Source organism: Crassostrea angulata, chromosome 4 (genome assembly GCF_025612915.1).
Source record: "Crassostrea angulata isolate pt1a10 chromosome 4, ASM2561291v2, whole genome shotgun sequence".
Classification (NCBI taxonomy): Eukaryota; Metazoa; Mollusca; class Bivalvia; order Ostreida; family Ostreidae; genus Magallana; species Magallana angulata.
This window is the reverse complement of record NC_069114.1, coordinates 32,174,080-32,194,053: the sequence shown is the minus strand read 5'-3', so window position 1 is coordinate 32,194,053 and position 19,974 is coordinate 32,174,080. Positions and strand designations below refer to the sequence as shown.

At 35.9% G+C, this 19,974-nt stretch overlaps 2 protein-coding genes across 2 annotated transcripts in view; one reads left to right on the top strand and one right to left on the bottom strand.

The window, feature by feature from the left end:
• Positions 1–3,862: 3,862 nt before the first annotated feature.
• On the top strand, positions 3,863–6,224 carry LOC128179339 (uncharacterized). The gene is made up of 11 exons (XM_052846740.1): positions 3,863–3,972; positions 4,059–4,175; positions 4,279–4,374; positions 4,477–4,572; positions 4,759–4,848; positions 4,970–5,035; positions 5,151–5,209; positions 5,321–5,474; positions 5,596–5,691; positions 5,800–5,868; positions 5,955–6,224. Exons 1-11 carry the CDS (start codon positions 3,868–3,870, stop codon positions 6,024–6,026), a joined length of 1,020 nt encoding a protein of 339 aa, XP_052702700.1. The 5' UTR covers positions 3,863–3,867; the 3' UTR covers positions 6,027–6,224.
• A 1,086-nt stretch (positions 6,225–7,310) lies between these two features.
• The window catches only part of LOC128180960 (huntingtin-like), a 35,627-nt gene continuing 22,963 nt past the window's right edge, over positions 7,311–19,974 (bottom strand). The window contains exons 42-58 of the mRNA XM_052849174.1: positions 19,337–19,408; positions 18,952–19,077; positions 17,992–18,168; positions 17,489–17,586; positions 16,868–17,022; positions 16,671–16,739; positions 14,486–14,600; positions 13,999–14,295; positions 12,510–12,665; positions 11,890–12,077; positions 11,626–11,740; positions 11,271–11,416; positions 10,947–11,014; positions 10,597–10,720; positions 10,111–10,273; positions 9,432–9,592; positions 7,311–9,087 (exon numbers count right to left, since the gene is read on the bottom strand). Coding sequence (XP_052705134.1) covers positions 8,844–9,087; positions 9,432–9,592; positions 10,111–10,273; positions 10,597–10,720; positions 10,947–11,014; positions 11,271–11,416; positions 11,626–11,740; positions 11,890–12,077; positions 12,510–12,665; positions 13,999–14,295; positions 14,486–14,600; positions 16,671–16,739; positions 16,868–17,022; positions 17,489–17,586; positions 17,992–18,168; positions 18,952–19,077; positions 19,337–19,408 — 2,474 coding nt within the window. The 3' untranslated portion in view covers positions 7,311–8,843. The remainder of the gene's footprint in view (positions 9,088–9,431; positions 9,593–10,110; positions 10,274–10,596; positions 10,721–10,946; positions 11,015–11,270; positions 11,417–11,625; positions 11,741–11,889; positions 12,078–12,509; positions 12,666–13,998; positions 14,296–14,485; positions 14,601–16,670; positions 16,740–16,867; positions 17,023–17,488; positions 17,587–17,991; positions 18,169–18,951; positions 19,078–19,336; positions 19,409–19,974) is intronic.

The window sequence follows — 19,974 nt, the reverse complement described above, 5'->3', positions numbered from 1 at the left end:
ATGAATACAGTAATAGTTTTGGAAATATGATTTCACAAAACAGAGACAGATATCGGCTTTTAAGTAAGCCCATTGGGCTCATTTTTGTAGGTAAAAACTTTTTTTTTTCGCGAATTAACACGTAACTTTCACAATATACATGTAACGCGAAACTTTAGCAAATTATCGAAACTGTTGCGAATAAAGGCGTAACTTTTGTGATATAACGTGTAATTTTAGCTATATAATGCGAAACTTTTGCGAATAAAATTGTAACTTCGCGTCAAATGGTAAACTGTTGCAGTTTGTAAACAGTACGGGACACAATTTCCACACATTTACGCGATTTAATTTTAACAACGTCTCAAAAAAAGTATTAAAGTATAGAAGTTCTTTAATTTCAGTTAATTTGAAACTAACTTTATTTTCCGATATGTATATATAATCCGAACAAATAGCATCAATCTCATGCAATGTACGGTACTTCAAAGTTGTCAAAGTTTGCAAGCCCCCCCCCCCCTCCCTGTGTGGCTCCATATTTTTATTTCTGGGGAAATTCGAAGGGGGTCCAAGAAATAAATTTGACCTAAAGGGGGGGGGGGGCGAGATCTCAAGAGGTCTTCACTCTTCATTTATTTTCATGTGAATTTATTTAAATTTTCAAGGGAGAGGGATTCCGACCTCCGCCCCCCTTTTATCCTCCGACCCACCTCTAAATCTGCATAATCTATAGTATCAATATCAAGCATCAATGGTATTAATTATGTGCTAAGATATCACTTGATTTTTTTGGACGTTATTTGTAGATGTATGGGGGGGGGGGGGGTCCTGTGAATAAACCTTTTTTTTTTAAAGTTCAACATCGATGATTTAATAAATAGCAAGAAATTTGCGATCGAACTTGAATCAACATTGGCATGCATATATAATATACCTACTGAGAAAGAGGGGAAATTGTCAAGATGAATTTATGGATTTACTTAAAACACTTAATAATTCTAAAAGTGAAACTGCATTCGCAGATCCATTATTTTTGTTTCAGTGGGTGGGATGAATTGGGATGGGTTGGAGGTTCAGAGAGATGATTTCATTTGTCTCGGGAGGGGGGAGGGGGTCGAGACCTATGTACATTCAGAGAGTATGGACTATCCAAAGATGGACTGACCCCATCAAGATTCGCGTATGTATAGGTATACCCATTAGAATAAATAACAATTAAAATGCATTTTTCAAACACTAACAGAATGTGCGTGCGTCGTAAGGGGCGGAGAGTCCGAGTCCGAGTTCCCGTGCCCCCCCCCCCCCGACCCCCTCCCTATAGATCTGCACATGCATGTAATGAATATCTATAGCTTAGAAAATTTATGCTCCCTGTACCTAACGTTTTAGTTAATTTTTTTTTTGGGGGGGGGGGGGGGACAAAGAGTTAACAAATTTGTTCATGTTTGTTAAGGTTACGCCCCTGCACTTGCATATGAATACTAACAGACATTTATAACATTTTATTTTTGGTAGACATTGAATGTTTTAAGTTTGACAAGTTAGGTTTTCTTTTATTTTCTATTGACGTTTTAAACATATCTGAACGTACGTATCAGTTTTGCATAGCAGTACAATTACTACATGTTTGCTTTGCATTCAGTTTTTAAAATATTTTAGGTGAATATAATTATCAGACACGTACATGTAGCATCGTTTTTTTTTTTATGTTGAGAGGGTGGACTATCCCGAGTCAATCAAACAAAAATATAACTTTGATATTCATTAAAATACAAAAGCAATATGAGTGGTGGCAGTTCGTTCAAAACTCATTTTCTATATACACTGTATAGATCTAATCAAGAGATCTTATTTGCAAAATGGGATAGGGGGGGGAGGGGGGAGGGGGTCGCCCCTGTCTACTTCCCAATTACTATCTGACCACCTTAAACTACTGAACGTGTCTGATTGTAATTTTTAACCAAAGCATTTTGAAGACCTGAGTTGAAATCATTATCTTCCGTCAGTGGTGTTCTTTGAGTTGCTAAGATTTCCCAGCTACCATCCCGTCCTTGTCAGTTTCGGCGCAGGTGGGGAAAGAGTACGTTTTTTCCCTACATGTAATACAAAAAGGAATGCAAAGTGCATGAATAAAAGATGTTTTTGATAAAAGCGTTAAAGAGCGCATTCGCAGTCATGTAGCTATGGACGCTGAAGGATGTCAGAGGGTTTGGATACCTCACCCGTCAGAAAACTTCAAACCCTATACATTCACATAATAAAGTTACGGAAAAGTAATATTTTAGTTTCCCAGGCAAACAAAAATATTCCTCGGACCTCCCCCCCCCCCCCCCTCCCCCTGAAGATGTTTTGGTCAGCTCATGCGCTATTGCAAGTAAAATTTAGATAAATATTAATTCCACTGTTTCATCAATATCAGGATAAATACCAATTGCACAAATTTCTTCTTTGTATAGAATGAAAAAGTAAAAAGCATTTGCTTGTTGAACAGACTTTTAAACGCAAAAGAAAATCACCAAATGACATAAAAAAGCGAGCATGTATACGTAGTGCATACGTATCTTAATTTCTACGTACCTTTTGAATTTTAGCAGCTCTTAAAACAAAGGCGGGAATCTGTTCTTGTAGACCGTGCATGATTTATTAACGCCCGCTGTCCTCGAAGACTGCTCAGAACAATGCGCTTGGTCCTTGCTCTTGGTCACGTGGGCAGTGAGGTCGACCGTGCAGTGAGCGATCATTATAGACACTCTTGTTGGCCAATCAACCTTTGATCATAGAGTCACTGTATTTCAGGCAGAACATGTGTCATATTAAACTCATAAATAATCAACTACCATGTAGGTTAACCTTGAAGCACCGAAATTTTTTAAATGAATATGTTTGATATTTCTGTCAAAATAATGCTAAGTTACATGATGCAAAAATATGGACAAAGATGAAGAAAATATTCATTTTTCTTAAAAAGTACAGTGTAACAACAATATACTTTAGTTATATACATGTACTTGTAATTGTGCAGTTTATCATGTATAAGGTAGAATTCCTTCAAAAATATTTAGGAAGCAAATTCTACAATAAAGGTTAAACAATGATGATATTTCTTATTTTTGCAAAACTATGGACAGCAGAAAGAATAAAAAAGGGCGTTATTTAAAGCAATTGAACATTGAATATTCAAAACATATGGGCAAGCTTTAAACAAAATCAACAGACTCGGTTGCAAGATCAAGAGTCTCTGAGGCAAAAACAAACGATCAGCGATGCTTTGTCAAAAGGCAAGTAAATAAACCAAACATTACCCGAAAGAACGCTATAGATGGCGCGCACGACGCTCGTTTTCCGTTTCTAAGTATCGAACGTTATTTTTACCCAAATATCATTGCGTCGTAATTCCTTTATGACGTCATAATCGTTCCCGAATAAAACAAATAAAGTTTTGCGGGTTTCAACAGTGTTGAGAGGCGGAGATTTTGTTTTATTGAGAATTCTTAAAGTTTTCATCGGAAATACCGAAAAAGACGCAATGGAACTTTCAAGCAAGGTATGTTTAATTGAAAACTATGTAAGCTGTTGTTAAAAACGATCTGAGCAAAAATATTCTTCAACAAAAAGAATTCACCCAACATACCGTGGATATGTCGGGTTAACGTTCATGCAACTTATGTCTTTTCTTTATGCTTGTAATATATATTTACATATTCAGATGAATATTCATCACATTCTTTCGCGGATCGGGGGGGGGGGGGGTAAAGGGGTTCGGTCCGCCCCTTGCAGATTCAAATATCTTTAAATTTACATTATAAAATTACCAAAAATATGTCTCAGACCCCACTAGAAAACTCAAATAACCGTCGGACCCCCCCCCCCCCCCTTGGAAAAAAAATTATGGATCCGCGCATGACATTCATTCTTTACTTTAATCAGGTATTGGCTTCTCGTGATGGATCATTAAGGCGAGAAAATGAGCTGGTCTCCTTTTACATCCGAAAGGTAACAAAACACCCCAAATCCTAACTTAGACCTAACTGATCTTTAACATATTAGTTATTAATTTACACTTTCTATTTTATTTTTAGATGGTTGTCCTGAATACCAAGACTGGAGAAATTATTTTCAGACCCAGATTTACAGAACCAGTTGATCTGAACTGGACCACATCATATGATGTTGGCCATGGAGACTACATTGTCAAGGTAGTTCAGTTTTTGACGCCAAAGGCATGGCTATTTACCATTTACAATATTTTTACCTTATTGGATCTAAAAATGTATTGATAATCGCGACTTTTCTCTTCAGAAATCGGTTAGTGACGGGGTGATAGAGAGAGGGGTATACAGTCACGTGATCACAGGAAGAAGCTCCAAAATCACCGCAGTCAAGGGCGATCTTGAAGTAAGTAAAGTTTGACTCGGTATTTATTCATTTGGTTACATTCATTCATTCATTTTTTTCTTCTTGATTTCTATCATCATATCAATCCTGTCCTTTATGTAGAAATGTGACAGAAACAACAATCAGCTTCAGAAACAGACTCTGGGACCGACTACAAACTGGTCTCCAATCCAAACTGTTCCAACAGCTATACAGGAGGTTTGTATCGTAAATACGATTAAAAAAATGGCTAACTCGCCAATAAACCTAAATAAATCCATGTATCTATTGCACTTGGAATTTCATTTCACAAAAATTGGGTCAATAGATGCATGTGGATAATGTGTTAATACAAAAAACTTTGAAATTTTGAGAAAAAATTAAGAAATTGTTGTTGTTTATTAGGGTAAAAGCAGTGAAATAACAAGACAAGAAGAGGTGAAGGCTAAAGAGGCAAGACGAAGACAGATTGAAGATTTCTTTACTGATCCCGTGGTAAGCCCTCTCTCTCTCTCTCTCTCTCTCTCTCTCTCTCTCTCTCCCTCTCTCTCTCTCTCTCTCTCTCTGGTACTCTTTATGATTATTATCATCAAGTGGAATGTTTGTGTTCTTGTAGGACCGGGAGATGTTTCCATTAAATGCCACCGAAACCTCAACAACCCGTACCATCAGACCTGCAGAGGTATAGTTGAAATGAAGGCATTCAATTAATATACATCAACATATGAATCAGTACTACATATATCCATCTATATGATTTTCAACAACTTATTTTTTTTTCTCTTCTAAATGACTAGATACCAACAGCTGAAGAGAGTATTTCGACAATGTTAGGAAAATTCAGCGCAGCCCTGTGGTAGGTTCAAATACCGGTATTTTCCGGAAATTAAAAAGAATCGTAAATCAATTAATTGTGAAAAATAATTGAAAATATGAATAATCACACACACGCGTTTGTTCGTTACAGGGACAAAGACTTCATGCGGGAGGTTTATGAATATCGCCGTTTACCGAGACCACCAGCCCGAGGACTGCCACCACTATCCTATGAATGGCTGACACTAAACACGTACTCTGGACTGATGCAATCCATAGAACAACAGACTCCCGGGGACTCGCAGGTGTGTCTTCTATTATTTATGCTTGTTAGTATCAGTAATATGCAACCATATTATTTCTGTTATTGCACACACATATTCTTGGTACATTTATTTACGGGATTTTGGTTTTGTTTGTGAACAGGTCAATGCAAATATCCAACAAAGGCTTGACACTGAAATTGAAATAATAGATGATCAAGGAATCAAAGAATCTGATCCAAGTTCTAGCGAGGAGGAGGTAAAATATAGAATATATAGAATATATATAAGAGTATAAAAATAAACTGCAATATGCAAGGATTTATTGATAATTTTTCATTTTACATTTATTTACTTTTTTTTCTAGCAGAACGAACATCAAACATCCCGGTTTGTGCGACTATTTTGCTGTGGCGCCACCTCCCGTCCAAAAAAGGTTAGCGCTTCAAGATATGATGTTTCTTTAATGTTCTTGTCTTCTGCTCCATTTCGAGAATGTTATATTCTGTTCTTTTTCAACAGATAAAAGAAAAAAATCAGAAGAAAAGCAAAGGGTTTCTATTCCAAATCAGAAGAATGTTTGGGAGAAAATAAAGATTCTCTAAGAGGGAAATCTACAGTGCTTTAATAAACAGCGACTTAAAACGAAATTGAAACCAGCCAACTTGATTGGTTTCAGTACCCGCTATCTGTCTACACAAAATGCTACTATGTATCGTGAAAAGATTGCCTGTTAAACATGCATCTATCATAAAGCTTTTCTATTACTATGATGGTTAGGAAACTTTAACGAACTGGGGTTATATTGAATTTGACTTCATTGTATTTATTTTATTTGGCTATGCGAAATAAATATTTTTTTCATCAAAACATGTTTTTGTATTATATACGAGGTCTACTGCATCCTCATTGCTACACAGATCATTACGTCATGCAAGAACCGAGTTTTCAATACTATGAACTAATAATTATTACGTGTACATGTAATACAGTACAAACACAGTTTTACATAGGGAAGATCGTTTTTCAACATTTTTTACCATGGTGGATGTATCACCGTGTTTTTCCACGGTGGATGTCGGGATACTCGTGAGCTGTACTGTAGGTTATAGTTTATAAGCCTGTCATTCCTGGAGAACCTAAACGACTACCTGTGTCTAAAATAATAGATAACTAACTTGATTATTTGTGTTATAATTAAATGTTCGTAGCTGTCCAAGAAATTTGTGACAGAAATATCTAGTTCCCGACATGAAAAAGAGAATAACACAGGGACGACTTTCATTCAATTATAATATTTATAAATGCTATTTTTTGGAATCGAATATTTGTACAGAATGTATTCGGAGATAAAATTAATCAGTCCAAAACTAGCGAAATTTTTATACACCGTAAATTGTAACTTTTTAACAGGTGCCAAACTGTAGCTCTCAGGTCATCCATCCTATTTTTTTCCAGGCCAAAAGCTAAAGACTTGCAGCTATTTCTCTCTTTAATATGTAAACATTCAACCCCAACCCCCTTGCAACCCCACCGTACCTCTGCAGATCATGATTTGAATAAACTTGAATCTAAAGTACTTTTGGGTGCTTCCACACAAGTCTCGGCTTTTCTGGCCAAATGTTTTTTTTATAAGATTTTTGAAAAATACCAAAATATTTTCAATAATTCTATATTAATCCCCCTCTTTCAAGGGGACCTGGTCCTTCATTTGAATAAACTTGAAAGTCCTTCCCCCAAGGATGCTTTGTGCCAAGTTTGGTTGGTTTTGGCCCAGTGGTTCTGGATAAGAGTATAATTATATTAAAGATTTAAGATAAGGACAATGACAATGACGACAGACAGCCGACAAATTTTAAAAAATAGAACACCTGGGAATTATCTTTAACAAAAAGTTTTATTTCTTGCAGGAAATAAATGCTAAAGCAACAACAACAACAATGTATAAATAATTCAATAATACATTACAAGGCGTTGCTACATGATATTTAATCTGAATATGGTATACAATGCATGACCTACTTTCATGTATCATGATCTAGAATTGTTTTAAATGACCTAAATCTGTTAAGTTGTACCAAAAAAGGTATCAATAAGATCACCTATTTGAACTGAAACTAAAAACTCTACTAGTGCTAACCATTTCAGAAATTTCTTGAATTGATTTACTTTCATTATCTAGCTAAGAATCAAAAGAATTCTTTTCAAGTCATTTTCTTTCACGAAAAAGAATCATTGATCAGTCATCTGTAAATACAATCAATATAATATTGAGAACCTCATCTCAAGGTGCAATTATTTTGTGTCAATATGTTAAGTGATTTTAAATTGTACAAAGCTCTTTTAATATCATTTTTTATTTAAGAGTAGTTCTTTGATATTCAGCACTGATAAGTTCACAGAACTTCTAAACCAGTAAGTATTATTCACCAGTACAAAAACAACAATAACTGGTTTCTTAGTACATGTACCAGTTTCTGAATAAAAGTTTCACTTTTGTTTGTACTTTATGTATCAATATGAATACAAAAAGGAATGTTTTATATCCCAATAAATAACATATATAACTGTTTCTCCCTCAACACTTCAGTTCCTTATTCCTGACTGTTGGGAATTGTTTTTTCTCTCACATCAAATCATGAAAAAATCAAACTCTCCAAAGTGAGTATTATAATAAATGATTAAAATATTACAAAGTCAAACAAAATAAAGATAATATATAGTAAAGCACTTAATATAAATAGGAACCCTCACTTCTATTTTTTTTTTTAATATATGGAGATCAACAATTAATTTTATAACTTCATTATGCTTTCGTTAGCACTATAATGAATACATATAGTTGCAATGCTTACATAGGGTATATAACATAAATTATAGACTCCATTAATTAACAAAGTGTTTGACAGTATTTCATAATTACTACATGATTTGATACCTTATCTTGCAAAAAGATGTACAGAAAAGCTTGGCTTGCTAAGATATCAATTCTTTAAAATCTTGATATTTCATTTTTCGATATGGTGAGGGGTAAACATATGCAATCCAAAATATTAGCACTACTCAAAAACCGATATTTCTGTCATCAAGAAGATAAATGAAAAAATTGATATTGCAAAAAAAAGTATCAACATTCAATGCATCAATCATAAATTGACATAGCCATAAAAACTTGCATGAAATCTTCAAGATTACCTTAATTTATAATACACTGTACTACCGTCCTTTCATCAAAATGACCATAGAGTTACGCTTAATTTGATCTATTTCAATGATATCCAAAATGCTTATGTGACCTTTTTGCTCAAACCCTTAATTTAACAGTATGTCTGACAAGTGTTCATGAAATGGCTCCTACAAACCAGTGGCCCCAATCATCTACCAAACAACGTATTTAAACAGACTAAGATCTCAGGTCAATGGGTGGGGCTTGATCAACTTTTTCTGGGAGAAGTGCTCAGGGTAGGCTTTTTCCAGCCTTCCCAGCAGATCAGTGTAGGGGGGTCCAAGTGTTGACACATTCTGGAATGTTGAAATGAAGGCCCATTGTTGCTGTTTGTCCTTCAGAATGGAATAGAAGTCGAGAGCGGCCATGCAGAACAAATTCTGGTCAACGGCCTCCATCTTCCCCATCCTGTTAATGACGTGGTTAATTCTAGACTCATTAAGGAATCTTCAAATTTTTTAATTCATTTTCTAGCCTGTAACCTTATTTTTAAGACAAATGTTCTGTATTTTCAATACATAAAGTCAGTGATGCATGTATATGTCTATATATCTGATGTACATGTATGAGACACATGATGTAGCAAAAATTGGTAAATTTTTTTTCAGTTTCACTATGCCCAAAGTTAAGCACATTTTCATTGCAAAAAGCATTCAATATTGTCAAAACAAAAACTAGGGAATAAAAATCCTCAAAGGTGTGTAAAAGAAATCCAGTTTTAAAGAAACCTAGAGCGAACCAAAAAGTCCATGAAATCAAATATGAAAGGATACAGAGGCCTAAGCCAGGAGTTTGTTGAGGCACTGATGAAGAAACAGGTCAAACTCCATGTTGCCATGGATACAGGGGTCCGCTGGGTAAAGTTGGATAGAGACAGCATGACCCAGTCCTGGACTAGAGCCTCCTGGCTTTGGTTGTGGAGATTGTTAAACACCTGTACATTCAAACAATGAAAGTATGATTATCAAACAGAAGACACATTATCAGTGGAAATTTTGAATCAAAACTTTTACAGCTGACTGACTTAAATCCAAGATTATTACACTACTGCACTAGGGTACATATTTCACTACAGTACCTGGGTACATATTACACTACAGTACTAGGGTACATATTACACTACAGAACCTGGGTATATATTACACTAGAGTACTAGGGTGCATATTACACTACAGTACCTGGGTACATATTACACTACAGTACCTGGGTACATATTACACTACAGTACAAGGGTACATATTACACTACAGAACCTGGGTACATATTACACTACAGTACAAGGGTTCATATTACACTACAGTACCTGGGTACATATTACACTACAGTACCCGGTACATATGACACTACAGTACTAGGGTACATATTACACTACAGTACTAGTGAACATATTACACTGGAGTTCTAGTGTACATATTACACAATAGTATTAAGGTACATATTACACTACAGTACCTGGAACACGACCATAGCGATCATCTGAGGGTAGGGCTGCTGACTGGAGATAAACTCCCCGATGATTTTGTTCATGATGTCTTGTGGAGGAAAGAAATCAGCCAGGAATGTAGGAAGTACTCGAGTAATAACCCTTGCTTCATAAGGATAGCCCTTCTTTATTCTGAAATGTTACACACAGTTATACGTGATATACATGTAGATACAATAGTTTGACAGGGCACACTTGAGACTGGACAGATATTTCTGTAAGTAATCTTTTGGGCTAATCCAACATTTTGTGACACTTATCAATTACATGTAGTTCTTGGTGCAATCAAAATTTTTTCATTAGAATTATTTCATTTAAATAATCTTGCTTCAAGGTAGAAAGACTGATAGACAGGGTTTAACTCTTTAGTGCCATTGAACATACAAGTGTCTATGGGCTTGTAATATGAAAAATACAATGTGGGCATGAAAGAAAATACAACTTTACTCCTCTACCTATCAAAGAGGACAGTGACTCGCTCCATGGCCACGATCAGAGATTCCGGGTCCTGGTACACCACATTGAAATCATAGGCCGCCGAGTCCCTGGGGAGGGGGCTGTACTGGTCATACTGTTTACCTGCCCAACAGAAAAAATCCATCTTTAGTGAATACATCTTCGAATTTTTAATGGAATACTAAATTTGAAGGAATATGTATTTCTTTGGCCAAAAGAGTAACGTTAAATCAATAAGAGATAAAAATAGATATAAGCAGCAAGGTTTGGCAAGAATTTATTTTTTAAAATTTCAATGCTTAACCAAGTTTCACATCTCGTAGGTAGAATGTTTAGGTAGAGAAGTTACCTGAGTACATGCATGTAAACATCAGTCCAAGGGCTGCTAGAGATCTCTGGGGGCTGGGCAAACACAACCTGCAATGTCAGTCCAAAACATACTTTAAATTCAACATGGATATCTCTTTATTTTCCCAATAAAAAAATGAAGTTTTTGTGACATATGTACAGAATTTGGGCATTTGGGGTTTCAGAAATTAATGCTGATTCAATTGATTTAAAATAACATTAACAATAATAATACTGCTGACTGGTTTGAAAAATGTATAGAATAAGACTTCCCTTAAGAGAGATCAGGAGTTTGTAACCTATCCACACCTAGTTTGACTCTTACCTGTCCACACCTAATTTAACAATGGCGTCTGAGTCCTGCTGGGAGAGAACATCAGTTAGAAGCAGCCTCTCCAGGCCTTTAAGGATAGCCAGATACACGGGAGTGGTCACACTCTCCTCGTTTCCAGAGGCTGTGGAAACTGCAAGCTGTTACAAAATTTATGGAAATGTCAAATTCTTCGCATGCATGTTATACATAAAGGATTTCTTAGGATGAGAATTGGATAGTGCTTGTACATTATAGATGGATGAAAACACTACAAATGCAATGGAATTCATTACTGAATATTAATCAAAGGATGCATGTACATGTACGTATTTTGAGCAGAGTAGATTAACACAGAAAGTGACTAAACCTGAAGAATTTTGCTTGGAAATTCCAGATCCTTCAGATCCACATGATAATTTTCCATGATGTAGAAACCTGTGGCCCACATTGTTAAAATATACTGCTGACTAGTTATACAAGTCCTAAAATGTGAAGGAAAAAAATAATGCTCTGTCATTTACTTATCATGTATTGCATAGTATCAGTATTATGAATTTGAAATTGTGTGATGTATATAATAATTTTTTAAAATCAGAATGAAAAAAAAATTATAAAAGAAAATGAAGCTTACTGGCTAATGCTGCCTAAATTTCTGAGTAAGAAGTCGGTTGCTATTGGCATCAGAGGTTTGATTATTTCCTGAACGCCTGATTCTAGCAGGTACAGAATTCCATGCATGGCGGCGATTCTACTCGGCAAATGTGGGCTCCTGAGTCCTATGTCTAATAGCTTCATCAGTTTCTCAATGGCTGAACTATCCTGCAAATAGAGACAGTTTTAAACTTCAAGAGCTATCAGTGTTTTTTAAAATAAACTGTTTAGCTCTTGAGGAAAAATATTTGAAAAAATTACATGGCTGTATTTTTCTTAAATAAGACAACATAAAAATATGCAGTACTAAGAAGAAATACAATGTTCCATAATTTTTTTGAAAAAATTCAACATATCAGTTCATGAAAGCATTTTGGCTTTCAATATCAAACATACAGTTACTGTACTTGTATACTAATAATGCAATTGCTATAACATTTGTGAATATACAATGGCAATGCATTGGAACTTCTGCAGATTAAATTCATTACTAAAATCTTCACAGTGAAGTTCAGCACAAAGTGTTATGTAAATCATTTAGTATCAAGTATCAATTGCCCAACTGTATCACTTATCATGGTAAGTATCCATTGTACTGACCAGTCCAATAACGGCCCCAGCTTTACTGAGGCCCACGTTGATGTACTGCATCACAATTTCGTCTTCTGGTGGATGAGCCTTGTATATATCCAACAGGAAATCCAACATCCACTCGTACTGTTCTCTCTCCACAAACAAATCCGACAGGGAAACCAGCTACACAGAGAAGTTTAAAATGTAGTATGAAGAGCCTAAAAGCATGTAGTCTACCAAATCAGTTTGTTCATCAATCCACAATTAAGAATTTTATATTATCCCCGAGTACCCAAACTCCGTCACCATAAGCAGAAAACAGTCCGCGTTTCTCTGCAAATTATTTTTTGTGGTTTTTATCATTTGCAATCCCTAACTATAACATGAAACGTTAAAATCTAAAAAATTATTAACAAAAATATTTTTATCATTATTCAAATAAGCCCTCTGAATACGACGTTTATCACATGTGCTATCATAACTTATGAACCTAACTCCGTCACCCACATGATCTACAATACGCCAGGGAATGAAGACACATTAACAATTTAGTTTAAACTCAACTTGTATCTAGGCCAAGTTATAATAAGTAAAATCGGTGTATACAATTTAAATTGTATATCATTTCATCAAAGTGAAATGATCGCCAGAATAAAAAAAAATTGGTCCTTGTAACAACAATCACAATGACCTTTTCAGAATGTATGGATGTCGTTTGATTTCTGTCCTTACATGTTTCAAATATATCATATCAATAATGAATATATTAATGATTATATTATTCATTTATTACATTTTTAATAAATGTAGCATATTCTATAATTACCGACATACCATATATATCTGTAACCCTGTATAAGGCAAAAATTACGGCATGAGCGATTTGACATTATCATCAGTGTAGTGCATAAAAGATATTGTGGACTGAGAAAAAATGTATTAATAACCTTAATAAAAAATAAATTACATGTGAATGTTTCATCTTGACCTCTCTTAAAATGACTGACCACAGTAAATAATCAAATAGGCCCACATGTCAGAAATATTGTTATTTTAGTGCACCCGTAAAAAGGTGTTAGCTGATTTTACGCAATTATTGTTGCATAAAATGAACAGGGTGTAATTTTGTTATGTTTGAACACATTCTTAAATTTAACCGTTGTAAATTGTTGACATTTGATTGAAGATTTTTGACATGCAAAAAATGACGTCATAATCGCACTTGATTTCAAACGGCGAGGAGTTTCCCGAAAGTGACGGAGTTAGGGTAGTGACGGAGTTAGGGTGCTATGCGATATAAACCAACATAATCTGTGCAATCATTAATAGGTAGTCATAAAATTTACAAGTACATGAAATCTGAAGGATAAAACCTTACTCGCTATTAATATCCATACATATTTTAATACCCATAGAAAGACAACTAGATTTGAAGGTAAAGGGTAACCCAAAAATCCACAAGTTCTGACACTCTTCCCTCTTTATCGTTAAATAAGAACAGAGACCCCTGACCTACCGACTTGACCACTTCTGTTTTCAGCATCAGCGGCGGTTTAAGGATACTGTTGGGGGACAGCCACTGTCCATACAGCTCCAACAGAAACTGCAGACAGGAGTGAATGTCAAGGCCGCTCAGGGAGACCGTCCGCTCTCTCTTGTCTATGCTGATGAGGGGGAACTGTTGTTGGGCTGGGAGGGGTGGTGCGTTCTCAGTGTTTTCCTTGTCTGGGCTATTGACAGAGTCGGGAGTGTCCGAGTCAGCTGTTTGTACATGAAGGGCTCCCACCACTGACCAGATAGACTCCACTGACACCTACAAACAATTCACCACTATATAGGATATACACTGAACAAACATACATGTGCTCAATTGGGCTGGTTACCTTCAATGCCTCACTAGATTCAAATACATGGTACACATGTATATGTAATAACTATAAGCAAAGGTAAATAGTTTTCTGAGTTTTACAACTTTTGAGGCAGGACTGTAATGTGTGACTTACCTGTCCCAGGTTGTAGGTGGAGTCATCAGCCTCCCTCTCCAGGTTGTTATCAAACATGTACCGGAGGACATCATGGTCCTCTCCTTCCCCCAGGCTACAGCTGGACCGGTCCTCACTGATGAATAATGAAAGAAAGCACTGGATTAAAATCCTCCTCTAGAACTTTACACACAATATAAATGATCAATATGTGAAAATTCTGTACCTGTTAATTCATTAGATTTCTCTGACACTTTTATAAGTAGAAAATGAAATGTACAAAACAAGAATTTTTTCAGTGTGTATATTTCTTGATTCATAAAATTTTCTGGTTTTTGTACAAGGTAGAATAAACAAGAGGCCCATGGGCCACATCGCTCACCTGAGGAACAATAGGTATGATAAAATCAGATTAATGGAGTCATAATACAAACTATCTGGACAATGTACAATAACACATGTAGATCCTGTATAAATAAAATCCATTTTTCCCCTGGATATTCTTATGTTTATAATCATTAGTCCCTTTTCTAACAGGATGATTTTATAGTCATATCATATGTTGAGTATTGCAGTTCTCAAAAAGATCCTTAACAATTGTTTATATATGGGATATAAACGTACATCAAACTCTGAACCTTCTTGTGAGGCCAAAGAATTGTCCTGGGGCCAAAGTCTTAACAATTATAAAGAATCATCTGGCTGATTAGTTTCTGAGAAGAAGATTTTTAAAGATTTACCATATATATTCCTTTGTTAAACTTTGACCCCCCATTGTGGCCCCACCCTACCCCCGGGGATCATGATTTTCACAACTTTAAATTTACACTACCTGAGGATGCTTCCACATAAGTTTCAGCTTACCTGGCTGATTAGTTTCTGAGAAGAAGATTTTTAAAGATTTACTCTATATATTCCTACGTAAAACTTCGACCCCCTATTGTGGCCCCACCCTACCCCTGGGGGTCATGATTTTCACAACTTTAAATCTACACTACCTGAGGATGCTTCCAGTCAAGTTTCAGCTTTTCTGGCTAATTAATTTCTGAGAAAAAGATTTTTAAAGATTTACTCGATATATTCCTATGTATAACTTCAACCAACCAATAAGGCCCCACCCTACACTCGGGGGTTATGATTTTCACAACTATGAATCTACACTACCTGAGGATGCTTCCACACAAGTTTCAGCTTTCCTGGTCTTATGGTTCATGAGAAGGAGATTTTTAAAGATTTACTCTATATATTCCTATGTTAAATTTCGACCCCCAATTGTGGCCCCACCCTACCCCCGGGGGTCATGATTTTCACAACAATGAATCTACACTACCTGAGGATGCTTCCACACAAGTTTCAGCTTTCCTGGTTTTATGGTTCATGAGAAGAAGATTTTTAAAAATTTACTCTATATATTCCTATGTAAAACTTCGACCTTCCATTGTGGCCCCACCCTACCCCCGGGGGTCATGAATTTCACAAATTAGAATCTACACTACCTGAGGATGCTTCCACACAAGTTTCAGCTTTCCTGGTCTTATGGTTCATGAGAAGAAGATTTTTAAAGATTTACTCTGTATATTCCTATGTAAAACTTTGACCCCCCCATTGTGGCCCCACCCTACCCCCGGGGGTTATGAATTTCACAAATTAGAATCTACACTACCTGAGGATGCTTCCACACAAGTTTCAGCTTTCCTGGTCTTATGGTTCATGAGAAGAAGATTTTTGAAAATTTCTCGAAAATTTTCATAAATTCCTAATTATCTCCCTTTGCAAAAGGGTGTGGTCCTTAATTTTCACAACATTAAATCCCCTTAGGCTAAGGATGCTTTGTGCCAAGTTTAGTTGAAAATGGCCCAGTGGTTCTTGAGAAGATGTTGAAAATGTGAATAGTTTACAGACAGACGGACAGACAGACGGACGGACGGACGGACGGACGGACGGACGGACGGACATACAGACAGACAGACAGACAGACAGACAGACAGACAGACAACAGACAAAATGTGATCAGAATAGCTCACTTGAGCTTTCAGCTCAGGTGAGCTAATAATATTCAAAAGAAAAATTATTCCCGTTCCTTGCATGTCTGAAACATGTATTCATTGATTTTTTTATGCATAGCAATAAAATATTTGAGGAACTTTATGCATGACTGTAAAATATCTGAGGAATATCACGCAAGTTTTAATCAAATCACTTTTACCATTTTCTGTACAAATCCTGGACCTCCTTTTCAATGATGCCTCGAATGATAGTCAGCTTCTTACCACATCTGTGCAATGGAAATTGATATAAACATGACTATTTCAAGCCTAAATCAATATTTAACAACTTTTTTGCTTTCAGTAAGCATTTCACTTTAGATTTTTTTTTTGGGGGGGGGGGGGGGGTACACCTTACCTTGTATGAAGAAAGCCCAGAGGTTTGTCCCTTGGTCTTACTTCAAATGCACTGTTGCTAGGGTTACCAGGAACTGGGGTCAAAGTTGACTGTAACAACATGGCTGTAATGGCTTTGACAGCTATCACCATACACTGAGACCTCTCAATTTCTTCCTGCAGAAGGAAAAAATCTCATATTTTATCATAAGGTAGGCCGTAAAGGTTTCTTAATTTAACACATATTTTTTGATCAAATGTTTAAATTAGCTACTGTAAACCAATAATTGTTTCGTCATTTATCAGTTAACAAATAGCTTGTTGAGAACTGATCCAGAGGTTGCATGCAACAAGTCTGGATACTTGTAACCCATTCATAATACCAGGTTTACGTTATTTGGATTTAATAAATTGGTTGATAAGGAACACCCTTTGACTGAAGCACTAACAATTCGTTTTGGTATATACATGTATGCATACACGATATGGCCATGCATTTGTATGTGAGGAAATCTAACATAAAGGCTTGTTCAGCAGATCAAGCGAACACCAACATTTGTTTCAGAGGTATTGGGGAGTTCTGGCGAGCAATTATGAGTGCCTGTTTTGCTGAACACTTCTCTGGACAGTTCTCCATACTGACCTCCTGAGGAATGTGTTCCGAGACATCCTCTATGACGGGGTTCAACACTGCTAACAAACTCATCCACGTCTCCTCAAACTGCTGCCGATTGATCCACCCTGTAACACACAACAGTTAAAGATACAGGAGCTGGGTTTTCAAATCAATGCTGACAACAGGTGTAACAAGTCAACAAACACAACAGAAATTGAAATCAAAATAAAAGAATCAACTACAGTAAGGTTTTAGAAAGTACTACTGCCATGATGTGAACCGTGTGTTTACACTTCAATCATTTATTATTTAAAAGCTTCTTGGAAAGAGTAAACTTTTAGATTTACTTTACAAAAAAACTAATATGCTTACCATCAAATTTCATCAAATTCTTTATATCATAGCTAAAGTATACAAACGTTTTAAGATCCATTTTCAAGTCTTCTTAGTATGCTATCTCTCTTTTTTTTTATTTGACCCTATTAATCCCCAACACTCACTGTCTGGGTGTATCAATTTTTCATCCTTACCCAACATATTAATTCTGCTCACAAATTCTTTGAGGACATCTTTATCTTTGAGATAATCCACGGGCAAGGGAGGCAAGTGCGTCCTCAGTTCGCCTGAGGGGGTGGGGGTCCATCCCAGCTTCCAGACTAATGAGGGCGTCCGAGCGTAACTGTTCAGGGCAGGTAGGCGAGCTAATGCTGTAACACAGGAGGTCAAATACAGTCACTTTACCATAAAGCAGCTTTTTGAGAGAGAGAGAGAGAGAGAGAGAGAGAGAGAGAGAGAGAGAGTTCAAACTAAGCAAAGTTCAGGAGAGTCTAGTAGCCACAAATAATTCTTACTGACAACTAGTCTATTAATGCCTTAATTTGTTTACCATTTAAATATAGATTTTACGTGGCAAAATATTTTCTACACTGAACATTCAATTATTAGTCAATTGAAAAATAAAGCTGTCATGATTAACAGTTGGTTAACAGTAAATGAACACCATATAATCAAGCTGACAAAAACTGGTCAAATTTCCCAAAGTCAGTATATTGGAAGGCAGTCAATCTTCCACTGATTAAAGGTGAAAGTTTAAAGTTTATTGTAGCTGACTTACATATGATGATGGTTGTGAGATGGCTGACTTACATATGATGATGGTAGTGAGCTGGCTGACTTACATATGATGATGGTAGAGAGATGGCTGACTTACATATGATGATGGTAGTGAGATGGCTGACTTACATATGATGATGGTAGTGAGCTGGCTGACTTACATATGATGATGGTTGTGAGATGGCTGACTTACATATGATGGTGGTAGTGAGATGGCTGACTTACATATGATGATGGTAGTGAGATGGCTGACTTACATATGATGATGGTAGTGAGATGGCTGACTTACATATGATGATGGTAGTGAGATGGCTGATGATGATGGTAGTGAGATGGCTGACTTACATATGATGATGGTAGTGAGATGGCTGACTTACATATGATGATGGTAGTGAGATGGCAGTCAACAAACTGTGGCACTGAGTAAGAACTCCTACTGCTGGACAACAGATATTGCACAAGTTCTGAAATCTGATCACAGGCTTTGACAATCACAGATAATTCTGGAAAAGAAAAAAGAAAGATCGTGATTCAAATCACAGGTATTGCAATTTCCTTGTTTTTTTTAATTTAATTCTGCTTTAATATCAAATATTTTATTTCAAAATTTTGGAAAATGTACATATACACAATAGAATATTAACATGTTTATGCACAATGGACTTGTTTTACATACAGATATAATCATGGACGTACATGTCACCTTACATCAAAGCTTACATCAAACTTAGCCAATTCACCTGATAAAGAAACAAAACCTACCATTTTGACTGTTGGGTTCCTCAAACGACTCTTGGCTTGTTGTGACTAGTTTGTCCCCTGGAATGAGTACCACTGGGAGCAAAAATACAAGTTGGATAATATCAAACAAGAACTTTTTTACATGCAACAACTTTTTTTTATTTGCATCAATAAATCTTTTAAAATAGCAAATTAATTCAATGTTTATATAGATTCTTTATATTCTAAAACTACCCTTGTCAGTAAAACAGAAAAAGACTCAAACTTGAACATTGATGTCAAATACTAAGTTCTTACAAAGAGAGAGTAGAATATCAATACTCAGGTACACATTTTAACCAACAATTTCCATATGTACACTGTAATGACATGTATCTTTATTATCATCTACAAGTAACAAATACCGTATAACGGGTATTTTTTACGTGCTGCTAATTTTTACTAATTTTTACGAGTTTTATAAATCCGTAAAAATTAAACGCATAAATTTTCACAGAAGTAAAAACCCAGGATGAACCTCTGCCATTCAGTCAACTGAAATGTGACTGAATGGAATTGCTATGCCATTCAGTCACCTTTCCAGACCATCCAGTTATCATTTAGTTGACTGAATGGCCGAGTTTCAGCCTGTAAAAAACACCACACGTAAATTTTCTACA